Source organism: Arachis ipaensis, chromosome B02 (assembly GCF_000816755.2).
Source record: "Arachis ipaensis cultivar K30076 chromosome B02, Araip1.1, whole genome shotgun sequence".
NCBI lineage: Eukaryota > Viridiplantae > Streptophyta > Magnoliopsida > Fabales > Fabaceae > Arachis > Arachis ipaensis.
The window spans coordinates 55,241,978-55,253,082 of NC_029786.2; the positions used below are offsets into that span (position 1 = coordinate 55,241,978).

Here is an 11,105-nt window from a genome sequence, read left to right on the forward strand (position 1 = left end):
ATAGATGACATGTTTAAGAAATTTTAGACAGTTGACTTGCACATATCCAAATTTGAGATGATACCCTTTATTTATTTTAATTAAATTTTTTCTTCAAACTAAAAAAAAACCATATTATTTAGGCAGTAGGAGATAAAAAGTATGACTTTTTTTTTATGTGGAAAAAAAGTATATTTGTTAAAAGGAGAAAATAATTGCCTTATATTAACGAACTCAACAAGGAAAAGTGTGGTAATGACACGACAACACATTAACTAGTGACTTAGTCTGTGTGTCACTTCCAAAAATAGGATGTCAAAACCAATTACTGAGATCTCATAACGATCAATCTCTCTCTCTCTCTCTCTCTCTCATCATCTTTTATCTTCATTTCTTGTAGGTTTTTTAAGTTTTATTTTTGTGAACCCCTGTACTCAAATCTTGCTTCGTATCTCACACCACTTATACGCTGATATATCAACACAGTAAGTTTTTTTCGTTCCTTTTTTTAATTGTTGTTTCGATTATTCCATAGTTTGTGATTGAATTGTTCGCGAGTCATGTTTTGATGGTTGACATTGTTGTCTTAAACTATTCCAGATTTGGGAGTCCCATTTAATTCTGTGGAACATATATATTTAAACTCATATTAATTATTATATGATTTAATAATATTCAATTTTTTAGGCAAAAGTTTTCAATTTTATATCAATACGTATCAAATAGCTACCTTTTTATCTTTCACGTAGTCTCTCTTGATGCATCAGTTTCACTTATTTGTTGTTAATTTTTTTTGTATAGCTTCATGGTTATTAGTTAGTGCAAAGCCTGTTGTGTGCTTTACAGCACTTATTTTTTCAAATGAAAAATAATAATTTTTTATCTTATATTTCTTTTTTATTGTTTGATAGGACATGTGGTACATAGAATTTGACTAAATTAAAATAGCTTGATTTACATTCTTTTTCACATGTTAGAAGTGCACTTGAACTAGACAAAAGATTATGAAAACTATGAAATCATGGATCTCTAGTGTTTTGGTAATTAATTGTCCTTTGTCTTTTTATTTATTTTTTTATTGTTCTACCTTGTTTGAATTTCTAGGCTGATTTAGCTGGAGCACATTATGCCTTTTAGTTATCTTTCTAATTTAGTAATATATATGCATTATTAAGAGTAGAACTAGCAATGATAAAGTTTGACTTCGCTTAACATTTTTTTTTTTTCTATAAATACCTCTTTATTTAGTTTGATAATTCATACATGCATGCCTAATAACATTGAATAGGGAGGTATTTATAGACACAAAAGCGAGGTTAAGTTAAAAAGAAAGTCAATCTTTATCACTGTTAGTTTTACTCTCAATATGCATTGCCCTACTTACGTCTCATCAAATTTTGACACAATAAAAAATAATTAAATGATTTTTATGTTTCAATCTGGATTAATTAAATAGTGTACTGCATGTCAATTTATGTACATATCAAAACGTTATATATATATGTTTTTCACATAAAATATTTTACTTATGGCACGTCACGTACTAATTTCCATTCTGGAATATATTGCGTTCCATATATCTATGGATCTAAATTGATTTTTATTCTTTTTAGCTCTAAGAAATTTCTATATTCCATTTGTTGACACTTTTTTTTAATATATATATATGCAGGTGTCATCTTTGCAACTTTGAAGAACTTGGATTGCGTTTATTTATTTTGAAACACTAGAGAATGATCAAACAATGCTACTTTGGACGATGATGAACTTGGTACCACATATCAAGTGAAGTAAAATCTATGCTGTGATCATCATATTCAGTTTACAACAGTAACGACTGTGAAAAGCATAATTTAATTTTAAAGTGATAAATATGTCGAGGGGTAGATCTGAGGAATCACAAAAGAAGCGCTTAGTTGCTTCAGTTTGTGCTGTGGCATTCTTTCTGGGTTTTCTATATGTATACAGTGGATCCATCTTTGGTTCCCGGAATAGTGGTTCATCTGCACTTGATTATGGTAGCAGATCATTGAAAAGACTTGGAGCATCATATTTGGGTGCAGATGACACTGATAGCAAGCAAGACGTATCTTCATCAAGTTTTGCACAGGATGGGGACGATGATATTATCCCGAAAAGCTTCCCGGTAAATTTCTTTTATGCATTCTAAGATTCCATCATCACTTTCTCTGTTTTCTTCACTAATCTTATTGGTGGTGTGTATTAAATCCATCTACTAGCCCAAAATAGAAGTAATAAGGTTTTCAATCAGCCCACACAAGATAATCCAACAATAATGTGAAGATACTGTCTTACATTCTATACACAGAATGTTATTCACTCTTCTAGAAACAAATTCATTTATGATGACTCACTATTTATTAGAATTGTTAATGGTTAAAAATTAGGTTAGTAGTGATTAGATAATAATTATAATAGTGGTGTAGTATTTCTATATATAACTAGCTAGATGATACACAAAAAAAACAAGCTAACATTAAACTTAAATATATAATTATATATATTTTCACTTCTATCTCATCTCTTAAATTTTAATATGGTATCAAAAGTCCTTTGAGCTTTACTAATATCTATGGTGAAGATTGCTATCGTCAGTCATCTTCTTTTTCATCTTCTCTCTCTATCATGGAGGATCAGTCTCTTGACTTAGTACAAGACCGACCCTACCAATCCTATATTTATCACAGTGAAAATTCCACTTCTGTTTTAGTAATCCTTACAGGAAATAATTACCATTCTTGGTGTCAATCTTTTTCTATGGTCATTGTCTCTAAAAATAAACACGGATTCTTTACTGGTACCATCCCTCCTTCTTTACCAGATGAACCTCTTTATCTAATCTGGAAATGCTGCAACATTCTGGTTCTATCCTGACTCTTTAATTTACTATCACCTTTAATTATGCAAAGCATTATCTATTTCAACATAACCTCTGCTGTTTGGACTGATCTCAAAGAACACTTTTTTCACAGTAGTGATTTGCTTAGAATTGCAAAGTTACAAGAAGAGGTGTATGCACTCAAACAACAAAATTTCTCAGTTACAGACTTTTACACTTCATTGAGAACACTCTAGGAAGAGTTTGCCAGTTCACAGCCGCTTTCAATATGGGCTTACCCAGCAAAAAGCATCGATCCCAAGACTTTATTATTCGATTTTTCAAAGGTCTTGATGAAAGATTCTCTGTTGTTCGATCACATGTTCTCCTTCTGGATCCTCTACTGTTAGTGACTCGCGTGTTTGCATTAGTTATTCAACATGAACGCCAACTGCAAGCTCTATCTAGAATCTTGGATGAACGGCGTGTAATGGCTGCTGCTATTGATTTACGCTATCCTCCATCTGGCCACAGCGGTGGTCATTCATCATTTTTCTCTGGTGCAGGTTGCGACAGCGCTACCTCTCCCTCCAAACAATGTTCCTATCGTGGCCGGAATGGCCACACGGTGGATGTTTGCTACAACAAACATGGGTACCCATTAGGTCACCCACGTTTCCCAGGGAAGCCGTGCTTCAATAGTCCCTTCTCCTCCTCTATGAACGTCGTAGCCACTCTTTTGCCTCCTAATCCAGTTTTAGTGCCACTACCTTCATAGAATATCCTAATTTTAGGAGATATATATAGGGCAACCCAGCAGCAACACTCAGTTGAAGATCAGGTTATGTGCCTCTCTCCAGCCTAAAATCATTCCTTCATAAATTTTTTAAGAGAGCCGAAGCTTCAATTTCAGAATGCAAGAGCAGTGTTGGATTATCTCAAAGCCCAAATTTGGGTATTCCTTATTTTTGCTCTTCATACACTTTTTCTATTCTAAATAATTTTTCAAATCAACATATTTTTCTTGATACTTGAATCATTAATTCAGGTGTCATAAATCACATTATCTTAAATTTATCTTGGTTTTATTCTTATTCTAAAATCAATCCCATACTTGTTCATATGCCAAATGGTTCACAAGTTATTACTTCACATAAAGGAATTGTGAAATTTTTAACTTTATTAATTCTTCATGATGTTCGATTATAAATTTTAATTTTAATATTATTTCTATTTCGAAAATAACTTCCATGTTAAAATGTGAACTCACTTTTTCATGTTCATCATGCAAATTACAAAACAATAATTTGAGGATGATTGGTTTGGGTAATTTGAGAGAAGGATTATATATCCTTAACAAGTCCTTCACCACCAATAATGCATCCACTACACACTCCCTCGACACCATACAAGCCACTCCCATCACACCTTTAAGACTTTAAATTTATGGTATTTTTGTTTAGGATATCTTTCTAAAGAAGGACTTAATCTTTTACATAGACAATTTTCCTTTATTTCCACAATTGTGATCAAATTTGTGATATTTGTCATCTTTTTAAGTAAAAGAAATTTTCTTTTTCACAAAGTTTAAACAAATCTAATCATGCCTTTGATTTATTACAACTTGCTTGATATATGGGGTTCTTTTCGTCAAAATTCCAGTCACAATCATATATATTTTCTAACTATTTTTTATGATTTTAGTCGTTTTACATAGGTAATTCTTTTAAAATCAAAAGGAGAAGTTTAAAATCATGACAAAAATTTTATTGCATTAGTTGAAACGAAATTTAATTCCAAAGTCAAATGTATTCGTTTTGACAATGGTTCTGAATTTTTTCTAAATGATTTTTATGGTTTTAAAGGAATTATCCATCAACAAAGTTGTGTAGAAATTCCTCAACAAAATGGACGGATGGAATGTAAACATCAACATATTTCTATGATGCACGGATACTGACACGGACACGGGACACGACACGACACGGGACACGCCGACGCGTGAATTTTAAAATCTTATAAGACACGGGGACACGCATACATATAAAATATAAAGTCTTTTTTAGATAAACCGTAATGATATTTATAATGATATTTTAATATTAAAATATAAATTAATCTTTTAATCTTTTTAATATCTTATTTGAATTATATCAAGTATGTAAAATATTTTTTGTTTTAATAAATAATATATATTGTATCTAAATTTTTTTTAAGAATATATGTTAAGAATAAGACTGGACACGCTGACACGTCATAATATTTAGATGTGTACAAGCGTGTCCGAAAAAGATTTTTTATTTTTTATTAAGACACAGCAGACACGCGTGTTAGACGAGTGTCAGAGAGTGTCGTGTCTGAAATGTGTCCGATACGCGGACACGACAACTCAACAAAGTGTCCGTACTTTATAGACATATTTTAAATGTGGCTCGTGCCCTCATATTTTAATCAAAATTACCTGCTTTTTTTTTGTGCTATGCCATTAATCATGCGGTCTATTTAACTAATAAGATCCCTTCTTCCATCATAAATTTTAAAACACTTTTTGAAATTTTATTTTAACATTCACCAAATTATCATGACATTAAAATTTTTGGATTTTTATATTATGTTTCCACTCTCATAACAAATAGATCAAAATTATTTTGATCCAAGGACTAAAGAGGCCATTTTTATTGGTTTTAAAAATAGTTATAAAGGGTATATTATTTATACTTTAGATGATAAAAAGGATTGAAATTTTTAAAAAAGTTGTCCTTCATAAAATGATAATGTCATTAGTCGAAATAGTTTCCACTCTTGTTCCATCCAGCCTAACATATAACCACTAATATCCCATACAACAATAACTCAAACAATCTATAATCCATCAGCCTACCTATTGTGCCTCACCCACTTCTTATTGACCCAAACCCCCTTTCCACACTCCACGATACTTTTGTGCCTCTTTCGGCATCAAGAATGCGCCCTTCTTCACCATCTGCAACCTTTAGTCCCTTTCAATCTTTATCCTTTCAACCTTTATCCTTTCAACCTACCACTTCGAACACCATGCCTTCAATAGCACCATATAGTACTACCTCTCCCACCACACTACCTTCCCCTTTATCACCTTTGTCTTTTCACCCATCACTCACAATAATTCCCATACCCCTTCGCCATAGTCATCGAGACCGACGACCACCCTCACATTTTTTCGGTTACATCTGTGGCTCCTCTCTCACTTACGCAAATTCTTCATCTTTAGTGTGTCGATATTCCTTATCCTCTATTATGTCTCTGTTTTCTCTTTCTCCCTCTTACAAAAAATTTACTTTGTCACATTCTAAAATTGAGCCAAGGTCTTTTCAAAATGCTCGAAATGCTATGAAGAACGAGCTTGGTGCTCTTGAGTTGAACAAAACCTGATCTGTTATTGATTGTCCTGTTGGGATCGAGCCAATCGGCTGCCAATGGATATACCGCGTTGACCTGATGGTATTATTAAGAGGTACAAAGCCCGTCTTGTGCCAAAAGGATTTACACAAATTGAAGGGATTGATATCTTGGAAACATTCTCTCCAGTAGTGAAGCCTACAACTATTAGATTACTTCTGGCTTTGGCATCTATAAAGAATTGGCCATTCCATAGGCTTGACATGAATAATATTTTTTTACATGGGGACTTATCAGAGGATGTTTATATGGTCCTCCCTCCTGGTATTGCATCCAATTGCCCAAATAAGCGCGGCAAATTATTGAAATTGTTATATAATTTGCGTCAATCAAGTCGTATGTGGTATGAGAAGTTATCCAAACTTACTTTCTTATGGATACCACCAGCCTATCTCTGATTATAGCTTGTTTATTAAGATTTGTGGTGTTGACATATATATCTATTCTCTTAGTTTATGTTGATGATATTGTTTTAATTGAAAATTCTGTATTTAAAATGGCTACAATTAAATCTATTTTATATCAACATTTTAAAATCAAAGATTTGGACTTTTTAAAATATTTCTTAGGCATTGAGGTTGCTTAATCTATCCAAGGGATTTCTTTATCTCAACAGAAATATTGTGTTGATCTGTTAGAAGATTCTGGTTATTTGGGAGCTAAACCTACCTCTATTCCTATGATAGTGCCACACGGTTACACCAAGATAATAGTCCCCTGCTTGATGATTCTTTTTTTATAGACACTTTGTTGGTCGCCTCATTTATCTTACCACCACATGGTCAGATATTATGTATGCTATATAGCAAATAAGTCAATTCATGGCTTCTCTTACTCAAGCACATTTTTAGGCTGTCACTTGTGTATTGCGCTATTTGAAAGCCAGTCTAGAAAATGGTCTTTTCTTTCCAAGAGATTCCACCATTCAACTTTTGGGCTTTAGCAATTTTGAATGGACAGGATGCCCTGACACCCGTCACTCCTTGACCAGTTATGTTTCTTCTTAGGGAGGTCTTTGGTTTCTTAGAAGACTAAGAAACAGAATAATGTTGCTCGTTCATCTACCAAAGCTGAGTATCGTGCTCTTTCCAGCACAACTTGTGAGTTTTAAAAGTTAATTAACATGCTACAATTTCTTCACCTTGCACTCAAGAAACCTCCAGTTTTTTAGTGTGACAATCAGAGTGCTCTTCACATTGCAACCAATCCCATTTTTCATGAAAGGATAAAACATTTGGAGGTTGAAGTGATGAAACTTCTCCCTGTTTATTCTTCAGGATAACTGGCTGACATTTTCACAAAACCACTATCTCCTCATCCTTTCATCTCAACCTTTCCAAGCTTAGTATTTTGGATATTTTTCATCCTATAGCTTGCGGCGCATATTAAATTCATTTACTATTTCAACCCAAAATAGAAAAATAAAGTTTTCAATCAGCCCACAAGATGATCCAATAATAATATGAAGATGTTGTCTTACATTCTATACACATTATTATTCACTCTTCTAGAAATAAATTCATTTATGATGACTCACTATTTATTAGAGTGAAAATGTTTGGTAGCCAAAGAAAATTAGCCAAAAACAACCATAATTTGACTTATTTTAGCATTTATTAATTATTGCGACAATTAATGAATGCTAAATAAGGCAAGTTCTGGCTGTATTTTTTGTCTCCCTAGCATTACCCTTATTAGAGTTGGTAATGGTTAGATAATAATTATTGGGGTTATAATAGTGGTGTAGTATTTTTATATATAACTAGCTAGATGATACACATAAGAGCAAGTTAACATTAAACTTCAATATATATATTTTCACTTCTATGTCCTCTCTTGAATTTTAATAGTATGATCCTAATGTGGTGCTCTATGCCTCAATTGCTTCACTTAGCAATGAAGCATAATTTTAAAGCCTCAACACCCCATTCACCAAAATATTTTATTCTTCTTTATCCCTTGTACATTCTTGTTACATTTTTTTCTACAGGTATATTTTTTAACGAATTTGCCTAAATTCCTTATAAAATTGCACTTTTGATTTATTTTCTATTTTTACTTGTATTTTGTATTTTTTTCTTATCTTGATAATAATATCTTTTTCTGCTTCTAAAGTATTTAAGGTGGTATTTAGCATTTTTCAAGCAATCTGCAACATAAGTAAGGATAAAAATTTTAATTATCTAACTAACGTCAAATTATATATATACCACTTAAGCAAAATTAGTTAGTGCTATATGAACAAATTTTGTTTTAGTCATCCGGTCGATGAGTCTATCTAAGTTGGCTCAATAATTCACTAGTCTAAAACTATTCCAATAAACAAAATTCATTCACACAAAAGAGGAAGATAGAAAAACATTAAGGGAGAAACAAGGCAATGAAAAACAAATAACATAAACTCTACTAACAAAACATGAGAATAACTGAACTTAGTTGAAAATGGTTACTAAAAAAATTAATTCAACTAACATTTTTGTATTATTGTACTATATTATTTTAATTAACCGTCCACCCTATAAAATAGATTCACCATCCAGCCTATAAAAGGTTAACTATATATATGTATGTGTGTTCGTGCATGAGAGCCATTATTATTTAATTATGCATATTGTCCAAATGAGCGAAACTTTAGAATATAATCAATGTCACTAATAAATTTGCAATGCTTTTATTTTTGAAGGTTTGCGATGATCGTCATTCAGAGTTGATTCCCTGCTTGGATAGAAATTTTATATATCAAATGAGATTGAAATTGGACCTTTCTTTGATGGAACACTATGAGAGACATTGTCCTCCCCAAGAAAGGCGATTTAATTGTTTGATTCCACCTCCACGTGGATACAAGGTAAGATAAGTTAAGTTTAGATAAGATATTATTTCTAAAATAAATGAACAAAATTATATATGAAAGAGTTTGGAATGGGCTAAAATACACACAAAATCATAAATATTAAAATACATTTGAAAGATTATTTTTTATGGACAAAAATATCATGTCATTAATAAATTTGTAAAATTTGGGATGTACTTTTGTCTATCAAAATCAATATGTTAAGTATACTATTTTGATATTTATGAACTTTGATGTGTGTGTTTTTGTCCATTCAAAATTCTTTTATGAGTATTTTTGTCTATTTACACTTGTATTAGCATATTACTTGCTATACATTGAAATTAAACATTTTTGTAGTCTTTGATGTCATAGGTTCCAATTAAGTGGCCACAGAGTAGAGATGAGGTTTGGAAAGTAAATATACCACATACTCACCTTGCACATGAGAAATCTGACCAGAATTGGATGATTGTAAAAGGTCAAAAGATAGTGTTTCCGGGAGGAGGAACTCATTTTCATCATGGAGCTGATAAGTACATTGCACATATGGCAAATGTAAGGTTTCTATTGTCTTTACTATTATTTATACACAACAAAGTGAGATTAAATGTGCATTATGTTTTTTTAAACAGGTTTTCTTTCTTTTTTTATTAGCCTTATACTCAAATTTTTTCTTTTGTGGTCTAACAAAAATTGAATTCTAGATACATTATGTCATAAAAGCTCTAATATTCCAAAAGTTTAAACTGATAGAAAGAAACACATGAATAGTTATATTTCTAACAAATTTTAATGTAATTGAATTGATTTTGGACATCTAAATAATAAAAATACTATTTTTCTCTATACCAAACAATTTTATTTGATTTGTAACTCAATTCACTGCAAATAATTTCCAAATTATTTTGGTTCTAAATATGATTTTCTATATCCATTCTAAAAACCAATTGCTCTTATTTGCAGATGCTCAACTTTTCAAATGACAATCTCAATAACGATGGAAATCTACGCACAATTCTTGATGTTGGTTGTGGTGTTGCAAGTTTTGGCGGGTATCTTCTAGGATCTAACATCATTGCAATGTCATTGGCACCCAACGACGTACATCAAAATCAAATTCAATTCGCCTTAGAAAGAGGAATACCTGCCTATCTTGCTGTCTTGGGAACAAAGAGGCTCCCTTACCCAAGCAGATCTTTCGAACTGGCGCATTGTTCACGCTGTCGAATCGATTGGCTCCAAAGAGACGGAATACTACTTCTTGAGCTGGATCGGTTGCTTAGGCCAGGAGGCTATTTTGCATACTCTTCTCCAGAAGCATATGCTCAAGATGAAGAGGACTTGAGGATATGGAGGGAAATGAGTGCCCTTGTAGGACGTATGTGTTGGAAGGTTGCTGCAAAGAAGGACCAAACTGTCATTTGGCAAAAACCTTTGACGAATGATTGTTATATGGAAAGGGAACCGGATACCCATCCTCCTTTGTGCCAGTCAGATGATGACCCAAATGCAGTTTGGGGTGTTAATATGGAAGCTTGCATAACACCTTACTCTGAACGTAAGTACATTTTTCTTGCAACTTAGAGTTTAAGTATCACATATATATCAAATTAAATGCATATTAATAAAGATAATAATTTTTTTCTTATTAAAGAATAACAAGTAAAATAAATTGGATTTAATTTTTATAATGTTTTTCGCAAGCATATCAGTTAATATATTCTTAGCTAAAGTAATTAGTTTTATACTTACTATATGCTAATTATAGAAAATAGGTTAAATTATTTTGTTAGTCGCTATAATTTTTTTAAATTTAAGATTACATTTTGGTATTTTAAAAGTTTTCAATTGGATTTTTGTATTAGTTTTAAATTTGTAATTAGATCTTTTTTAACCGTAAACGTTAAGAAAAAGATTTTATTCATCTTTTACCATTAACCAATATGTCTCAACATATTCTACTAAGTTTAATATTTTTTAAACAGCAAGAATGTAATTGCAGATTTAAAATTA

At 31.8% G+C, this 11,105-nt stretch overlaps 1 protein-coding gene across 1 annotated transcript in view; it reads left to right on the forward strand.

The window, feature by feature from the left end:
- Positions 270-11,105, forward strand: part of LOC107627259 (probable methyltransferase PMT3) — a 12,748-nt gene continuing 1,912 nt past the window's right edge. Inside the window, exons 1-5 of the mRNA XM_021115832.1 lie at positions 270-464; positions 1,652-2,125; positions 8,940-9,107; positions 9,468-9,647; positions 10,056-10,650. Of these exons, the coding sequence (XP_020971491.1) occupies positions 1,853-2,125; positions 8,940-9,107; positions 9,468-9,647; positions 10,056-10,650 (1,216 nt within the window). The 5' untranslated portion in view covers positions 270-464; positions 1,652-1,852. The remainder of the gene's footprint in view (positions 465-1,651; positions 2,126-8,939; positions 9,108-9,467; positions 9,648-10,055; positions 10,651-11,105) is intronic.